The sequence below is a fragment of the Zonotrichia leucophrys genome, chromosome 1, assembly GCF_028769735.1.
Source record: "Zonotrichia leucophrys gambelii isolate GWCS_2022_RI chromosome 1, RI_Zleu_2.0, whole genome shotgun sequence".
In the NCBI taxonomy this organism is placed as follows: domain Eukaryota; kingdom Metazoa; phylum Chordata; class Aves; order Passeriformes; family Passerellidae; genus Zonotrichia; species Zonotrichia leucophrys.
In genome coordinates, this window is record NC_088169.1 from 74,084,586 (window position 1) to 74,103,900 (window position 19,315).

General features: G+C 43.5%; 1 protein-coding gene across 1 annotated transcript in view; it reads left to right on the plus strand.

Moving 5' to 3' along the window:
* The first annotated feature begins 3,052 nt into the window (after window positions 1–3,052).
* The window catches only part of EXPH5 (exophilin 5), a 36,562-nt gene continuing 20,299 nt past the window's right edge, over window positions 3,053–19,315 (plus strand). The window contains exon 1 of the mRNA XM_064717992.1: window positions 3,053–3,171. Within this exon, the coding sequence (XP_064574062.1) occupies window positions 3,053–3,171 (119 nt within the window). The remainder of the gene's footprint in view (window positions 3,172–19,315) is intronic.

A 19,315-nucleotide genomic window follows, 5' to 3' on the forward strand; every position in this document is an offset into this window, starting at 1 on the left:
ATAAATTGTAAGAGAGTTGGAGTAATGAAAAGACATTTGGAAAAGTTGTTTCTTTCACCAAAAAGTGGTTATTTTACCAGAAAATAAATTTCTGGTAAAAGACTCCATAGATAGGAGCTGTTTCTATTCCTGGTCCAACACACACTTTGTAATGGTTATGTGACGTATCAAAGATGCTGTGTAAAATGAAGGTCTTATTATTATACAAATGGCTATGCCCAAGTCTCTAAATAGAATAGAATATTTCTGAATAGAAGCCACTGAAATAATTATCATTCTGAAGTCTTGCAGCATCCCTGTAAAGTCATTAGTGTATGTACTTGTCACTCTTCTAAACAATTCCACTGCTTTGTACACACACAAAAAAAAATTCTTATTACCTGACAGACTATACACTGCTTATACATTAAATTGAACATCTTGTCTCTGTTTCCCTCTGCACTAAAAAAAAAAAAAAACAAATAATGGGAATTATGTTATTCCCATTATTAATGATGGGAAGAAAAATGCACCAATTACTCAAATTTGTAGAAATTAAGGAAAAGAATGACAGAAACTTAGAAATATAAGTCCATTCTTGACTTACATGCAGGATAGATGCAATTATAGATAGTCACCAAATTTGTGGGGAAATGCCACCCTTTATTTGTAAGAACTGTAATATATAACTTCCTTTGCAAAGCTGTAAGAAAATGCACAGCCTTCCTATTTATTCTGTATGCATGTATTTATTTTTCACCATAGAATCACAGAATGGTTTGGTTTAAAGGTCATCTATTCCAATCTCCTGCAATGAGCAGTGACAACTTGTAAGTTGCACAAGAAGTTAAAAGACCACAACTCACCAGTAAGATGCAATATTGTTTTTAAGGCAAGTGTGGGCATTGATGAGCTTCATTGCAATGGATGTACAGAAAAAAATGTTACCATGTTCTGCCCCAGCTCTGAATGATGCAGAAGTAGAAGCATGATGCATGATGCAGAAGCACAGTGAGCAACTGCTTCCCACCCTGCAGGTGCCAGTCAGAAAGGGAGAGTGATGTCTAATTTGCTGCCTGGGAGGGTCCCCAGGAGAGCTCCATGCACTCAGCTTCTGCTGGTGAAACAGTCACTCTGTTATGCTCAATGCAACAGAATGGGAAGGACAGGACATTTGTTCTTAGAGGGAAGTTCCCCTACTGCACCAGGGACAGCTGTGGCTCTTGCACATTTAGAAACAACCTAGAAACGCTTGGACTTTACTCAGAAGTGTCTCCCATACACTATTAAAAATTCACTGTGTTTTCTCTGTTGGAGACACACCCTCTCCACATCATAATTCTTCATAGTATGCTTTTTTACATTTTCATCAATTGTCTCACAGCCTTGGTTTTGTTGTTTGGTTACCAGGAATCAGGTAATTTTCTCTTTGGGTCAGACAACTTATGCCAGAAGCTCTTTCAAAACAAGGAACCTCCTGCAACCTGTTAATCCCACTGTGCTGTAAGGCCCTCATTTCCACTTGCACCACTCAGCTCCCTAGTGGGGCAACATTCTCCCGCAGCCCCACGTCAGCCTGCTGCCAGGCGGGACAGTGGCTGCGTGCATCACAGCCCAGCTCCTGCTGCACACTGCCCTGCCTTTTTCCACTGACTTGCTTTGCCATAATAAAAACTGTGTTTTCTTTCATAGAATCAGGGGTTTTTAAGGGGCCCTCAAGATTGTCTAGTCTCAGCCCCCCAGCCATGGGCAGGGACGCCTCCCACTGGAAAAAGTTGCTCAAGGCCTTGTCCAACCTGGCCTTGAACACTGCCAGGACTGGGGCATCCACAACCACTCTGAGCAACCTGCTCCAGACTCTCACTACTGTCACAGTAAAAAAATTTTAATATCTAACCTAAATTTCACTTCTTTCAGTTTGTACCGATTACTCTTTGTCCTACCACTAGAGTTCCTAATGAAGAGTCTCCCCTCTCTGGCTTCCCTGTAGGGCCCCTTCATATGTTGAAAAGCTGTTACAAGGTCGGCACAACAAACCTCTCCCAGGCTGAAGAGCCCCAACTTTCTCAGCCTGAAATAATTGACCAAAATTTTCCTTCTCCATCTGCAGTTCAGCCCTGAATAAAGCTCTTCTCTGATGGAAAAATTTCAAAGGACATTTTACAAAGTTTTCAACCAATACAGCGAACTAGTCAGACACATATAGGAGAGATACAGCAATTCATGGTGCTCTCACCACAGAGCTGAGTTGCATTAGAGCTGTTAGAATGGAGTCAGGATGAAATTACTCCCGAGATTTGATTATAACTCCCAGATCAAGAACAAGAATAGTTCCCTATTATTTCCTCAGGAAAGCCTTACAGGAGAATAAATAGGTAACACTGTCCCGTTGTTCCCTCGTGGAAAACTTGCCGCTTTGCATCCACTCCGCACAACTACGGGCACGTCCTCCTGCAGCAGCGGAACGCGGCGCGCCCCACGGAGGAGCTGCCGGGGGCCGAGCGACGCCCGGGCGGAGCGCCGGGGCCGCACTCTGGTGCCGTGGAGAACCGGGCAGAGACGTGGCGGGGCTTGCCCGGCGGGAACGGTGCCGTCAGCGCCAGGAGGGAACCGCAGCGGCTCCGCCATGCGGGCGTGTGCTCCCTGGGCAGTGCCACAGCAAACACCGCGCCGAGCGCTCAGCGCATCACCCGACTGAACCGGGGGACACGAGCACGGGGCAAGCGGCCACTCCAACACCAACGCCCACTCCGGTTCCGGCTCCGGCTTCGGCCCCGACGGCGGTGCCGCCTCCCCGCTCCTCCCTGCCCTGCCCTGCCCTGCCCTGCCCTGCCCCGCCCCGCCCCGCCCCGCCGGGCTGCGCTGCGATCGCTGCGGAGGGAGTTGCCCAGCCCGGGCCAGGGCGGTTCCGAGCGCTCGCCGCGCCGGCTGTCGCCGTTCAGGGACACGCGTGTCCCGCGGTGCCGGCGTGCCGGTCCGCCCGGCGCTCGGCCATGCTGGTGCGGCTGCACGCTCCGCGGGGCTCAGCGCTGCCCGCCCGCCTCCGCCCGCCCGCCCGCCGATAAGCCAAGCCATGACCGCAGCGCCCCAGGGGCCAGATCTCAGCTTTCTGAACGAGGAGGAAGCCAGGGCGATTTTCCAGGTGCTGCAGAGGGACGCGGAGCTCCGGCGGGCAGAGAAGGACAGAGTCAGGTACCGGCTTTCAGCCCGTCCCGCCGTGCCCATCGCGCCCGTGCGGAGGCGGAGGGCGCGGAACGGGGTGTGCGGGGCGCGCACGGCCCCAGCCCGGCGGTGCGGGGGGACGCCCATCCCGACGGGGAGAGCGGGAAAGGAGGTGGGCAGCGGGAAGGGGAGTGGCTGGGGGCGCCCCTCGGGGAAGGGTCTGCGCCGGCCGAGGCGGCGTGGGGCTGCGGGGCAGGGAGGGCTGAGCTCCCCGCCGTGCTGCTGGGGCTCAGCCAGCGCTGCCTGCCGCCGGAGCCGTCCGGCCGGGCACCTGGAGCATCGGGACGTTTGGGAAATGCGTGTTGTGACAGAGACGGCTCTGAGTCACGGCTGCGGCTCCCCGTGGCACCTCTCCTTCCCCGGGGAGGAGGAGGAGGAGGCCGCTTCTGTGCTTCGCCGTGCCGCTGGCATGGGGTGTGGGCTAAACACCGATACCCGGGAGACCACGGCGACGGGGAAGTTGTGCCGGACCTTGCAGGGAGACGTAGCAACTCTGCGGCTTTTGAGTCGATGCTAGCAGCTTTTGGAAACAAAGGCAGGCACTCACCTGCCTGAAAGGTAGTTCACGAAACTCTTGAAAGTGACTTACTTAACTGAATTCTCTCTGCCTTATCAAGATATAGGACACCTCGACCTTGTCTCTAGCTCATATTTCTCTTTGTGCAATCATCAAAGCTATTTGTGTTGATAGTGAAAGCAAAGGTCGAGGAATTAGTAGAAATTATGCTGGAAAATGAGCCGTTTATTATTAAAGGTTATAATTTCCTCCCGGAGGTATGCATTTTGGCACATTGTGAAGTGAGAGGCAGTGTCCTCTCAGATTTGCAAGTGGGCACTTTTCACAAGAAATGCTTTCATGTAAGATATAGAGGGAATGTTAATGAGTAACATTTGCGTCAAGTGGATTTTTGTACTGTGTATTTTTGATTTCAGTAAAGTGGATTTTATGATGAGCATGGTTAAATATTATGTGTCAACAATGACTTACATCTAAAACTTGTCTTGGTTTTCTGTGGCATGTGCACCCGGACTGAGTTAAGTTTGGCAATTTCTTTCTTCCATAATTTGGTATTACTTTTCTTTTTCTGATTAATTTCTGTTACATGTGTCTTATTATTACCCTCCCAAAAAGAAAAAAATATTTTGCTGGATATAGGGAATTACATAGCTGGAGGCCTGTAAGTTTAAAACTAGAGGTTTTGGGACTAAAGCTGAAGCAAATGCATTTCAATGCTGTTGAGAGCCTTGTGAAGCAGTAGCCTGCTTTTGAGCTTGAGGCTTTCACCTACCCCCAAATTTGTATTTTTCTTTGTCTATGCACTTAGGACTTTGTCAATAGAAAATGTTATTTATGTGAAAGCTGTCAAAATAAACATGGTATAACAGGTTGTTTCTGGTGATGCTTTATTGAGATGTAGTCTGTTTAAGTCTCAGCTGAAGAGGCATTGACAAGTTGAGCAGAAGGTAGGTGAAGTATTTATGACCAAGGTGCCATACTGAAAATGTAGGTTAAACCCTGGATCTGTCAAAGGTATGTGTCCTTCGGCAAGTTTCCTAATCTCTCCTGGACCTAATAAAAGTACTTTCTTTCTCACACCACTTGTCTACCTGGTCTTATTTAGACTGTAAGCTCTTCAGGCCAGAAGACTCTCATCAGGAGCAGACAGGTTCCAGTCTGTGTGGTGTTGCCCTGTGTTACTATAATCAAAGCAATAACAGTGATCACCCTGGAGGGCCAAATCTTGCAGTTCCTATATGACCACAGTGAGCTTCAGAGGCTCTAAACAAAATTGCATTTGTTCCCCTTTGTCTCATATGCCTGCCTCCTTGCCATTCATGATAATTAACTTCATAGACTTTTTTCAGTATAAAAGTTTTAAAAGAATGCCTGAGAACTGTGGTGGCCCACTCCTGAGATATTTTCAAAGTGTGATTTTGAAGCTATTTGATTGACACTGTCAATCAAACAAGGCATACAGGAGACACTGTGGAATGGAAGGAACAATTTCATTAAGACTACTCTTTTTGCACAAAGTTAGTGAAGTGAGTTGCCCTTCAAACTGCTCTTGAGCATGGTTTTGGAAATAGCTAGTTGGAGCTGGACAGGGCCAGGGAGCAAATCAGTAACAAGCAGTGGTCAGAAACAAATTGGTAAAGTGTTTTCAGTGATCATCTGTATTTACAATGCATCAGGTTCCTGTATAGACCAATGCAGACTGGACTGACAGAGGGAATGAAGCATTTGCTGCCAGACCAAAGTCAGGTTCCAATGACTGCGCTGATCTTGTCCACACTGTTTGACGTCATACAAGCAAGCACATAGCTGTCTGCCAGTCTCTTAAAAGATCAATGAAAAACTGAAATTCATTCCCACTTATAAAGTGGGATCTAGAATCCTAAAAGCAGGAACAAGCTACATTTGTTATACTGAAAAATGTTAACACCAGTTAATTTTGAAAGATGACATAAGAAATAAAATCAAAAGATTAATTCTGTCATTCTCTGTGGTTTATTGTTACTTCATCAAATGTATTGAGCTTGCAATTATTTCCTGACAAGTACATTTATTTTCTTGTTGCTTACCTGCACTGGGTAGAACTGGATCTCACTTCATCCAGTCAGCACAGCCTTTGTGAAATGAAGTGTATAATGGGGAGATTTTCTGGGGAAAGGTTGCTTTATACAGCCTCTCTCATCTCACTTTCTCTTTGTAGCCTTTGTGTAGAGCAGGAAGGTGCGAGTTATGTTGTCAACTGTGCACATTTGTGTAGCTCTCAGCTCTGCTTGGTGCTTCCCCTCCTGTTGCTGCTGATGCCCCAGCACATTCTTTGGGAACCGCTGGCCCTTTCTTGGCTCCCTTGGAAGCCTTCAGACCTCTAAGCCTGCTGTATATCCTGTTGGACCTTAATTTATTCTTGCTATGAGCAGGGAGCAGAGCTCTTGCTGTGTCCCGGCCTGCTGGTTCCCAAGAGAGCATTTTTTGGCCGGTTCTCTCCTTCCAGTGCCCTCTCGTGGCTCCTCTCAGCTGTACCTTTGAGCATCCACCACAAACCAGCCCTACCTGCCTCCTTCTCCTTGAAACAAGTTCAGAGAAGCAGCAACAGTCAGCTTTGGTATAACTCATATGGCTGCTCACTGCTATTTACACCGAAAATAATTCAGAAACTTTTTAATCATGTATATAATAATTTAAAAGAAAAAAAAACTTACTCATTTTGACCTTCCCTTCAGATTTCTTTGATCATCCAATCCAGTTTCATTCATAATACCAATTCAAACAAAATTACATTTATCATGTTAGTGCGGAAGAGAGATGGAATTTAGTGTTTTTATATCAATATACGTGCATTGTTCCGTTATAGTATTTGCAGTATTAAGGCAGAAGTGCAACTCAAGTCATTAAATGCTACTTAATAAGCCTGGTTAGTGAAACTGATGATTTTACAGATGCTTGTGGAAGGAGGTTCCTTGTCACAAATACTTCAGTTAGAATTAGATGCCCAGGAGAAGGCAGGGAGGAATACAGCATGTTCACAGTGCAATATCCTGTTCAGATGGCTCTCCAAAAACTCAGTTTCTATAAGAGTGCAATGAATACTTGCACAGGTATTAATATCACAGATCAGCTTTCTGTATGTAATGAAATAGGCCAGAAAATCACATATTTGACTAATGGTTTCAAGACTACAGAGTCCACCCAGCCCATCATCCTAAGCTTTGTTCTGCAGCTGCTGGGGACAGAAATGAAAAAAAGAACTGACAGCCAATACTTGCACAGAGACCTCCAGGTCCCAAAGGCCAAACAAACCTGAAGGTGCTTCTCTTTTCTCTCCTTTATTGATGAAGCAAATGGGTAGGATTTGTAGCAGATGGGTAGGAAGAGAGGCTGACTGCTTTCCATGTCTTCAGGACAGCACTTCAGAGCCTGGCAGGTAGCAGAGGAACTGGCAGTCCCTGTAGGAAGTCTCAGCAGCATGAGGGCATGAAGCTATGGGATACAGAGGTGGAGCTAATGCCTTTTATCTGCAAGGCAGCTCCTCCCTCTGCAGAGTGTAGAGAGGCAGACAGTGCCCAAGCAGGTGTCATTCCAGTCAAGTTTGCATCTCTGATGTCTCATAGCCTGAACACTGGGTGTTGAGATGCACCTCCACCCCTGGAACAGCATCAAGGCCAAGAGAAAGCAGCTGAGATGAGAAGATCCAGGAGACATGGAGCCAGCTACTTAAAAGAGGCAGCAGGTAGGAGGATGTGGCATGGGAACAGGTAGCTGGTACAGTTGCAGGTTGTCCAAAGAGTGAACAGTTGGAAGACAGAGTAGAAGAGTTATGGATAAATAGAAAATGCATGTAAAAGGGCACAAAACCTCTGTATCCTTTAATAATTTTCTTTAGGAGACTTGGCTGATTTATGCAATGCTCCTATTACAATTGCATGCAATAGTCTTGTGCTGGTTTTGTTCATTAATCCTTGAGAAAAAGGGGAATATTGTTATCTTCACTTACAAAAAAGATATTGAAAATAACTGAGAGACTGAGCCACAGAATAGGGAAATGAACCTACCTGCCCTAACAGCAATTTACTTTCTAGATCATGTTTTGAGAACTAAGTATGCATGTATTATTTAAGGATTTTTTTTCTTTTTTTCAGTAGGAAGAATGGCAAAAAAATAATTGCCAGCTCTAGAACATATCTGGCATCTCAGCCACTGTCTCTGAATAGAAACTGAAAAAAAGAGGAAAGGGAAATGGAGTTTGTGGGAGAGGAGAGCACTCATTCTATTTAGTTTAATTTGTTTTGCTCTTTTCCAGGTTGGTTTATGCTTTTGGGGGGGGAATGTTTAGGAAATTTATTTTACAGATGACTATGAGAATAGACAGGAGCAAAACAAAGGTTTATTTTAATTTACCCTCAAATTTGAAGATGAAAAGCATATGAAATTAATTGGGAGGTACAGTCAGCACCACTCAGTGCTCCACTCTTGCTGACCCATTAACAACATTTGAGTGTTGTGGGAAAGATGAGTCCCCTCCTTTGACTGTTCTAGACAGTCGCTAAATTAAATCATTTGGAGATAGTTACTTGTTACAGGCACACAGCTGTTCTTACTGCCTCACGCAGATCATTTACTGAGTTCATTTCTTGCAAGTAATTCCTTACTGTATTCTCCTGACTGCCATTTACTCTCACAGGTCTGGCAATAGGAGGGGAATACAATCCTGTGTTGGAAATGTATTTTTTCTCCTTCTTCTCTTGGGAAGACATTTGTTGCAGAAGTGCAGACATACTCAGTTTTGTATGTATTGAAGTATATTCATACTTGGTAATCCAATTATATTGTCTTGCTTACAGTTTGAGGGGTCTGCCATTGCAGGCTTTATTTTGTCATATTCACAGAAGTAGTCCTCTTTACTTTCTTGGAGATCAAGAATAACTTGTTGTGTGTTAGAGACAGGGATTTGGGGCTCAACTCCTCACAGTTACAAAGAATTTTTAAAAATCAGCTCCAAAGTACATGAGCTGCATGGATGGGGAGAGCAGACAGGATACCAGGACAGCATTACTTGGGTATATTGTTGTTCCAGTGGAACTCCCCTCCTGAACAAAGCATTAATAAAGAAATTCTTTCATAAGAGATACTCCACCCAGGAATGTTTCCGGGCGCAAGTGTTCTATTGTGTCTTGATGTGGAGGAGATACTATTATTACTTACCACTGATACTGTGCCACCGGTGTGTTTAGTGGTTTGTAAACACTAATGAAAATAGGCCTTTGAAGCCCTGAAGGGCTAATATGCTAAAGAAGTGCCAGTAGAAGCAAAAATGGCAGGGAAGACCGGGACTTAAAAACGTTTACTTTCTTTGGTAAACAATTGCTATCATAAGAATCCCATTTTGAGACTTCCCTTGTTTGAGTGGGGGTACTGTAACCAAATGCAATTGGTAAGTTGCATACCAAGTTTTTTCCTCATTGTATTTTTTAATAGTCCTATCTTATGGTGGGGTCTAGACTCACAGACTGGGGCTTCACACAGGCTGAGAAGAAGTAGAAAAGGCCAGGGGCAGGTCGGTACTGTGTGTGCCATTTTCTCTGTTGGTTTTTACTCTGTCCATCTGGGCTAACTAGACCAAAGTCTGTGATGTAACTCCAGTTTTATGCCTACAGAGCAGAGTCTGGACCAGCCTTGCTGCCAGCTCATTGGTCTTGTCCTTTCATAATGAATTAATTTCAGTGTCAGTCCTTTCCTCTAAAGATTTGTGCTTGGTGTTTGAGGGCAGGGGGTTTCCTATGGTGTGTGTGGTGGCAGAAGGAAGAACCTTTTGAAGTGTGTAACATTTGGAACAGCCTATCAGCAGGGCACTGAATGTATTTTTGCTTTTTTCAGGTTACTGGGTCCATGGTGGCTCCCCACAGGGCTGGCAGGGCAGGGCCTGGCCACCAGGGCCTGTCTCCCGTGACACAGACGGGCAGCGCAGCGATGGCTGTGGTGTCATGGCAGGGCCGGGGCTGGGGCCAGGCTGTGGGGCTGAGTCATGCTCGGGGCTGGGGTCAGGCCTGCTCCCCCACAGCCCGCTGCTCATGGGGCAGGGCCGGAATCATGGGGCAGGGCCGTGGTCAAACTGAGCAGTCAAGACAGGGTCAGACCTGGTGCCAGTGACCAGGGTCAGCCATGGCCTGTGATGGCCAGGCAGGCCAGGGGTGAGGGGCCGGGCTGGAGGCCGACTTGGGTGCCAGCCTAGGGGTCAGGGCACAGATGGAGCTGGGGATGCAGCTGGGGCTGTGAGTGGAGCACAGCCAAGCGGGACAGCCTGTGCAGCTCCCAGGGAAGGAGGGCTCAGCCCTGCTGAATCTGTGGCTGCCATCTGCACAACACCTTTGTCTAAGGACACCCAGCCCTGCTCTGCCCAGGCTGGTCTGGGGCCCAGGCAGCCAAACCCACAGGAGCAGGAAGGACATTTTCAGGGCACTTTCACCCATGCTCATTCAAACACAGGCTTTGTGCCTGGTCTTTCAGACTGCTGAGACTAACTTTTGCATTTTCAAGCGACCAAACAGTGTGAAAGTGAAAATCACAAAGATTATTATTGTTTTTATTGAGCTCACTTTCTGATGTCACTAGGGCTGCCAAAACTGGTTGAAACTGGGTGAGATTTAAGCAAAGACTTACTGTTAAATCATAGGCAGACAGCTTCAAAGTCCAAGCTTAATGGTAAAAGCAGAATGCATTGAACTCTGTCTATATAAATAAATTGACCAGCCTTCACAAATAAATAGGTCGGACACAGCAGAGCAAGCAAGCACTAACTATTGAGTAGACAGTCAATATGGGGAGTTATTCTGGAATAGATAATGCAGAACAGTCCAAGTTTTTAAGGTTCTCCATGGACTTGTGACCCAATTACAGTCTTGTGTACCTTGTAGGAAGTCTGCACACTTCCCAGGTTTGACCTTTCCAGCAGTAATATTCTCAACACCCTCTGTCTCCTCCACAATTCAAGTGCAGAAGTTAAATAAATAATTGACATTCTAGTCGGAATTAGAAATTACTGTTCGGTGGAAGACAGCTTTCCCTACTAGGCTAGCAGAGAGTCATTGAGGTGCCTGTATGATGAGAATGATTTTCTCATGCTGACAACTTCTACACAGTGTCCCAGCACCTTCAAGTCCTTGCATCTATTTCAGAAATAATAAATTGGTTATGCCAGTAATTAAAAAAAGCGTTTTGCAGAAACACATCTGATTCACGTTCAGAGGGGCTGGCTATCTCCACATGCATACTGGCACAGCTGTACTCTGGTGGTGTGCTCAGGTGACGTGTGTCTCATAGGCCTGTGTGTCACAAAGGCTGCAGCACCTGCTTTCCCTAGTGAAGCCCAAGGAGCTGGAGTTTTGCTGGATTTGGCCCCTGATGTACTTCCTGCATCCATGCAGACATGCAGCACTTGCACCCCCCGCAGACGTGGCTCTCAGCATGGATAACAGCTGGGGGCAAAGCTCCTTGGGCTGTGTCAGGACTCCAGCTGATGTTCACTGCTTTTTGTCAGATACTATTTTGATGGCATTTGAAAATTGTTATATCTGTCTCCTTTTCTTTTTATAAATTTAGGTTTTGCCAGTGGTTTGTGTGTAGTCAATTTAATTATCCTTTAAAGTCTTTTTTCTCTCTGAATCTAGTTTTCAAATCAAGTGGTATCTGGCCCACTAGAGTTTTGAATTTTGGGCACAGAGACCCCATTTTCTTTTCTGTTCCAGAAATTCAACATGGGACTATCTAAACTAAGGCCTGACCTCTGTTTGGTCTTTCTTGTACTTGTTTTAAATTGACAAATTACATATTTCCTTGGAGCTTACAGTCTGAAAATAATTACTACTCAAGTATTTAATGCAGGAAATTCATTAAAGCAGATAGAAAAAAATGGGGTTTGTTCTGAGGACATGTGCATCTAAACCATCACAGGAAATTTATTCCTAATCCTTCTCTGCAGCTAAATTATTATGTTTACACTGTTAACTATAATAAACTATATTTAAATGTCTGCATTTTAAACTCTTAACTGAACCGATCTTATTTTTCTCAGAAATAAATAAATCCATATCCTGGTACCATATTAACTGTGAACACATCAAAACCACAATAGCCAAGAGTAAATTATGAAAAGTACAGTGTATTTACACTTTATAGCACATTAATTACATTGAATTTACTTTGTTATTAGAATAGTCAAGGAACTGTAGCACTTATACTGGCCATGTCTTTGGATTCTTAGATCAGCAGGGGTCTGAGTGCAGAGAGCTGCAGTCAGGAAAAGCTTCAGCACTGTGTCTGGGGTGCTCTGCAGTCTCTTTCTTCATTAGAAACTTGTGTGTCCTTAAATACATATTTATTTTTCTGTGTTCTTTAATATATGCAAAATTATACACATGTAAATATTCTACTTTAAAGCATTATTATAGTAAAATATTTCCATTTCCAGTGGAAGAGTTGTGATAAATTATGTGAGTCTAAGGTACTACGGCAGAGGATCTCTGTGTAAGTATGTATTACATACATGTATAAAAGCATTACATTTCCAGATGAAAAACACCTACTGTGTCAACTTTTAAAGCTTTCATTAATTCTTATGACCTATTTCCTTAGTTTAAAGCAATGTAAATGAGGCTTTTGTAGTGTTACAGTAACACATAAATTGTGTGCAGGTACACTGACCTGTCTTACTTCTGTTGTCCAGAGCTGTGAACTCTGCTCAATGTGAGACTCTGTACAATTATCTGAGATTGCAAAGGTGCATTTTGAGAGCCCTTGGCTTCAGGCTTAGCTCTGTAGAAGCAAATGGCCTATTTGGAGCCTCTCAACTTCAGAACTCTGTCCAGACCCATGGGTCATCATACACAAATCTGCTTGTAGAGATGAGGATTTGCTCTTAATTTGAAACCAATTCCCCTCCTACAGAGTTCTCACCTAGCCTGTGTTTTGTTTCTGGTTTTGGGTGGTTTTTGTTCTTATATTGTTTATTAGGAAAGGTTTTTCATAAAGAAAGTCAAACAATAAGATGAAGAATAGTGTCTGCATTTTATGTCTTTGTAAGGCAGTTAACTTTACAATACATGACTGAGCTGTAAATTACTTGCAATAGACAACTGTCTCTTTGCATGCTATCAATATTTATAAAAGTTCATTGTAATCAACTAGCAGCTCTACCCTGGCAGAGTAAATATGTCTCTGTTAATCATTAGCTTCAGATTTATTGAGAGACCTGATCATCAGCCTTCCAACCCATCATGTGGTACACATGGTATACATCTTACATTTCCATGTAAGATTTCTGGGACAGAAATTCAGGAGCTTACAACTTATTCCAGTGTTTTTGGACTGAGACTACATCTATGACTGCAAATAAATCAGAGTCTTTATGTGGAGAATTATATCCATTGCCTCTATTAGCATGTATTAATATTAATAGAAATTCCTATTAATGAAGTAATCTCATTAGAGACATTAATTACTACCATTCAGAAGCTGTGTGACACACTTTAAAGATGATAAGTGGGTTTTCTTTCCGTTGCATCATGGGTTTGTTTTGTTATTACCATACAATATTGGTAGGTAGCTTGCAATGTAACACCCTTTTTTCTAGACTATCATTTGTAGTCTACAGAGACATGGTAACTAATGGATAAAACATTCACAGAATAGAGCTTTCCCCTGTATTACATGCATTGTGAAAGGAACTTCAGAGAGTCAGCCCAAGCCAGAGAGATTCCTAGTGGTATTCCACCTCATTCTCTCCTAGTGACCAGCTGCCCAAAGGACTAAAAGCTTTCATTTTCTAAGTATTTATAACTGCTAAAAGATCTGTACTTATAGACTTTTCTGTTTGTTCCAGCTGGGCTGAAATGATGTTTTCACTGTAAACCTGGGGTAGCTGCTAAAGAAATAGTTTAATGTTAAAAGTAATGTCTTGAGGCATTGTTGCACCATGAGATGCATGATTAATCACCCTCAGCTCCCATGATCTCAGGTTTCAATGCTCTGTTTTGAAAACTTAACTTTTTGAAGGCAGTCATTGAGTTTCTCATTTCAGAGCATTAACTGAGAGCTTCTGATTCCTGAGCTGTCAGAACACAGAGGAGTTATGTAGTCAGCATGAGAATTAACCTTTGTTCTTGCCCTTACAACATTTCCTAGTTTTCCATTTCAAAGGAAAGTGTGTGCTTTTGCTCAAAAAAGCAGACAAAAGCTTCAAGGGGAAAGGAGTGTTGGACTTGATGAAGGAAAAGAGCAGCTAGTGTAAGTCACTATATTAATTTCACATACTTTAATATGAGAAGATAATGTTTTGGAGAAAATACAGGTAACTTTTGGTCACTGTACAGAGGGTGCTGAAGTTAAAGAATTGTAGACACAAAAGTCATTGTGATTTATAGAGTAGAAGTATTCTATGTCCTTTGGGACTCCAATGTTTTGTGTATGCTCATAAATGTCACTGTCTTTGTGGGTTGTGTGTAATGAATGCACACAATGCCACTGGATTAGGCTATCTCAAAGCAGGTGATCAGCTTTAATTTAAATGAATAAATTTGTTGAATAGAGATAGTGTAATAATGTCAGATTTTGTGATTTATGCTATTTTTTAATTAAGAAGAGGAGAGGTAGAAATGGAAGGGTTTTCCTCATAGCAGATAAGGTAGAGCTTTAGTAAGGGCAGAAAAGATGTTCTGCCTTTAACTCACATATTCCCTGACTGTATCCCTGACACACACAGCAGGTCATAATGTATGAATCTGATACCTGTTCTCAAAAAAGTGTTCTAAGGACAAAATTATATTTCTGTTTGCAAGTGTCTGTTTATGTAGCTCTACTTGCTGTTTAAAGGATACTTCTGACTGCATTCTGACACAAATTCATGTGCAGAAGTGGTATCTTTGTGTTTTAAGTACTTCTGCCTATTAAATGTACAGTCTGGGATGAAAAACTAGAGAAGAGTAATTACTTTACAACTTTCCTCTGCCTTCTGCCTCTTGGCTTTGTACATTACTTCAATCTAAAAATTTAGGGATAATTATGACCTGGCACTGTCATGCGACCATTAAAGTGGAATTGAAAACATTTACCATACAGTTCAGTGCTGGGCACCCCTGGCCTTCAGGTGAATATTTCTTGGCACTTCCAGTTGCTCCTTTCCACGCAGGGGTGTCACCACTAGGGGACTCTCCCTGCCGCAGCCTGCCCTGGTGCCTGTTGAGGAGAGTTGAAGTCCTTCCATTACAGCTATTGGTGTTCGGATCCTGGTCAGTCACAGACACTGAACCCACACTCTTTGTTCTGCACTGTTGTGCCACATGCTCTGTGCCCATGCACATCTTTAGTTCTGTTGGTCACATACTCAGATAAATACATCTGAGGGCAACTTGGTGGGTTAATGGGCATTATAAAATGAATACATAATGACAAAAATGACAGAAGGTTGAAAAGGATGAACACTTAGAAAACTATTATTTCAGGGGAAGAGAAAATTAAATTTGAGCAACAATGACATAGCAGGTTAGATTCAAGCATTATTGATTGACAACACATTTTATTCATCAAAATAGAGGTGACCTTGACTTTTCAGAGAAATTACTGCAGAAATGCTTAATTTTACATATATCAAATAAAAAAATAAGTGAATTTTCAGTTAGATCTTTTTATGTTGTCTTGTAGTATGTACAACCAAAACACGGGAGTCTTTTTTCCTCTGTTATTCATCTACTTGTGCATAATGTCTTACAGGCAATAATGAGGCTGACTTGGTTCATTTTTATTAGCCAAAGAGACAACAGTAAGAAAGAAAAATAAACAAAACATGCTTTAACCTGAGTAAAAGTATAGCAGCTACTAAGAATAAAGACTGCCTTAGAAAACAAACCTGTTGTGTGTCTGACGTGCTAGGAAAGAGTGTGTTGACTCATTGTTTTTCTTCCTGGTAGGATTAACCTGCCACAGGAGCTTCTCTGGCACCTTGGAAACTGAAATGTTGTTGTTATTGCTATTATACGTTTCTAGGAAATGACAGATAATAATTTTTTCAAATTATTTCACATGTGGTAGCCTTTGCCTTTCTCAGTAGTACTTCTTTTCCCTTTTTTTTTCTAAATAAGATGACAACTTGGAAGCATGTCTTTAAATTGTTTTCATAAAATTAAAAGGAACTATAACTAAGAAAATATACTTGCATATGCATTTGTCCTAGTTTGGGACAAATTTGGAAGGGAACTTCCAAAAGGATGTTCCCTAAAGGGCAAAATTCAGCAGCTCTTTCCCCCCATCTATTCAGGTGATAAACAGCCTTAGAGAAAAGTAGAAAAGTCTGTTTCTTTAACAAGCAAAGTATTCACAAACATGAGAAAATGAAAAATGTAAAACAGTGGAACCTCTGGCTGTTCTGAAGAGATGGCGAATTCAGAGAGAGTCCTCTGTAGTTCAGAGTCCTTTCCGTGGGTGTGTCCTTGGCTTTCTCTCAGGCTCTCCGGGGCTCAGGTCCGGTGTCCCGGCCACAGTGCAGCGGGGGGACCCCTGGATCATAGTCCTGCTGTTCCCAGACCAACAATGGCCAAACCGTTCCAAAAAACCCCTTCTGGCTTCAGCTAACCAGAGGAAAAAACAGGAAAAACAGCAAGGGAAAACTCCCCCTCTGTCTGCAGAGCAGAGAACTCTGAGAGCACTGCTTACCTCTGTGCTTTGAACACAGCCGCGAAAAAAAATCCTCTGTTTTTCCTTCTCCCCTTCTTCGCTGTCAAATCTAGTTTTAAAGGTGCAGAACGTAATTCTGGGCTAAACAGACAAATGGGGATACAATCCAGCACCACAGGGTTGCCCCAGGAGAGCGTTTTAGAGCTACTTGTGGCTGTGACAACAGCCAGAGTTTTCTAGAAAAATAGTTGGTCATAGAAGTGATGGAATTGTACAGTTCACCAGTGCAGCATAATGTATAAAGTGGTAGGAAGGGGCAAGTTGAAGTAAAAAAAAAAATTTGGGAAACAACAGGTTCTTCAGGCATTGATTTTTAATTGATCTCTAGCCTTTTCTTCCTGACAAAGCAAGGAATATGAACAGAGCAAAGAGAAAAGCTTGGTTTACGTTACTGCAAGTTATCTACCCTGCTGTATTTTTTGTCTAATGCTTTCAACACTACTTTTTTTCTGCAATCCTTTCAGTCTTGTATTTTCAGACACTGAGAGCTTTGATCCAATGAGGAAGTTTGATCTGTTTATTCTTCACCTGGTGCAATTTTTCATTCTTTGTAGTTGCTGTTTATCTGTTCTCTTATGAAGTGTGTGGTAAGAGTCCTTTAGGGTCAAATGTTAAACTCAATAGAAATAATAATTTCTGGTTTTAGCAAAAATAGGATTGAATCCTCTGTCCTCTGCAAACAAGTGCTGTCCCTAAATGTCCTATTTGGCAACCCAGTTTCTACTACCTTGAACACGTGTTCCTCTTTATATTCAGAGTGAAGATGGTAAGGAAAATGCCTTTCCTCTTACAGTAGCAATTAAAACTCCTTATTATCCTAACAGGAAGTGGCAGGGGAGGCTCCACATCTATTGACAGTATTTATGGTAACCCACATGAAAGTCTAGAGCATACAAACATTTAGGGTAACTTTTCCCTGGAGATGTCTGTAAGAAATACTGGGACATCCTTGTGCCAATAAGGAAGAGATGCTTTTAAAAACACTGCAAAGAAGTTGCTCCTGAGTGATTCATTGGTTTAGACGCTCTGTAGAATAATAGATGGGAAAAGATAATGAGCCTGTGAGGTCATTTAGGGTTGCTGCCTGCACTGGTTTGTGGAGCAGTCTCCTGTAAGTAATCATGGGAATGGATTTGCCTTCAACCCCACAATAGTTTATAGATACTTTTCCCAGTCGCAATGGTGTTGTCTCCTCTCAAAAGGTAGTGGCTCCAAGTGTACAAAATAGCCGTAGGCAAATGAGGAGTAAGGATGGATGGAGCAGACTGGGAAGTAGGATTAGTGCATTCGGTTTAGAGGGCAATAGATGTTTTGACACTCCTAAGGTGCAGTGTCTCAACACATAATGTGTTATCCAAGTAACAATAGTGCTGCCTCAGAGGCAGGTTCATTGCAATACTGAGTGCAGATAGCATCTCCTGCTGTAATTGTTTCTTGAGATGGGCTTTCCTTCTGGCTCACAACCGGTGTTCATTAGTGTCGTGAGGGGGCAGTAAACTTGACAGAGCAGGTATGTAGGGAAATGATGTGGTTTGGCTGGGAGTCATCGCGAAGGAGAAATACTTAACAGTCGTGCAATACTGCAACTATGTATCGTGTATCATACTCATTAACTATTATTTGTTACTCAAATAACTACATATATAGGGTTCCATATATGCCTCTCTGTGTGTATAAATATAAATATGCACAGGCAGTTTAAAAGATTTATTTGATGAGTTGGGCATGACAGCGCAATTCAAAAGTAGCATACACACAGATAACGACTACATATAATGCCAGGCATGTACCAGTACAGACTTTACAGTGTTTAAGCAGTGAAGTCAGTGTTTGTGCAAAACTTTTAACTCCATTTCTCCGTGCAAGGCGCGTTCGTGCAGTGTCTGGTATGGTCTATTATAGAGCGATTGTGGGGTTTTTATAATTCCCTTTGCTCTGGAATGCGTAAATGTGCGGCAAGCAGCTGTTTCTGCGCCCCTCCGGTCGCTCCCCGGCCGCGGGCGCTGGGCGGTGCTGCCGGCGGCCGCCGCCGGGGGGCGCCACGGCCCCGCCCGCCTGCCCGGGAGGGGCCATGCCAGTGCCGCCTCCCGTGGGGAAAGCGATTCGGCCCGGTGGGATCTAAAACAGATCGGGAACGGCGATCCCAGCGCCGCCTCCCGCGGGGAAAGCGATTCGGCCCGCGGGGATGGATCCTAACAGATGCTCTCCGCTTTCGGGACTTCAGCAGAACCGCCCAGGGATTGTTTCCCGGGCAGTCGCTGTGGCTGCGGCTACTTCCCAAGCAGCTCATGCTCTCCTCTCCGTGCTTTTACTCCTCCCAGTATCTTGGATCCCCTTTACCACAGGAGTGAGGTCATGGAGTTGGCTATGGAGAGCACATTGTTCATCCCCTCCTGCTTCACATCAGTGCTAGGCTGCTTTCCAGGCTGCACAATGCATTTACGGTGTTTAGTCACTCCCATGGTGCGGTAATATCTGCGATGAGTAACATTTTTGCCTCTGTAATAAGTTTATTTGGAATGGCTAGTACTCGTGCAGGTGGCTGTGTAATCTTCTTCAAGGGAAATACTCATTTCCCAAAAATGTCTCCCTCCAGCCTTCCTGTCCATCAGATGCCACCAGATGCACAGTAGGGGCTAGTATGGACAATGAATTCCATAAATTCCAGATCAAAATATATCCATTTCCAGACTAGATGTTTAATTTTAAGTTTGTTCTGTGAAATAGTATTGTCTCAGATGAGTTTTTACTTAAATTGATAACTGAAGCAACTTATGTTCTCTGGGAGCATCTGTATTCTGGACACAGATTTTTACCCCTGATTAAGGAGGCAGATTTACATGAAAGCCATGCTCAAACATTGGTATTACATCTCCAGGCTGTGCA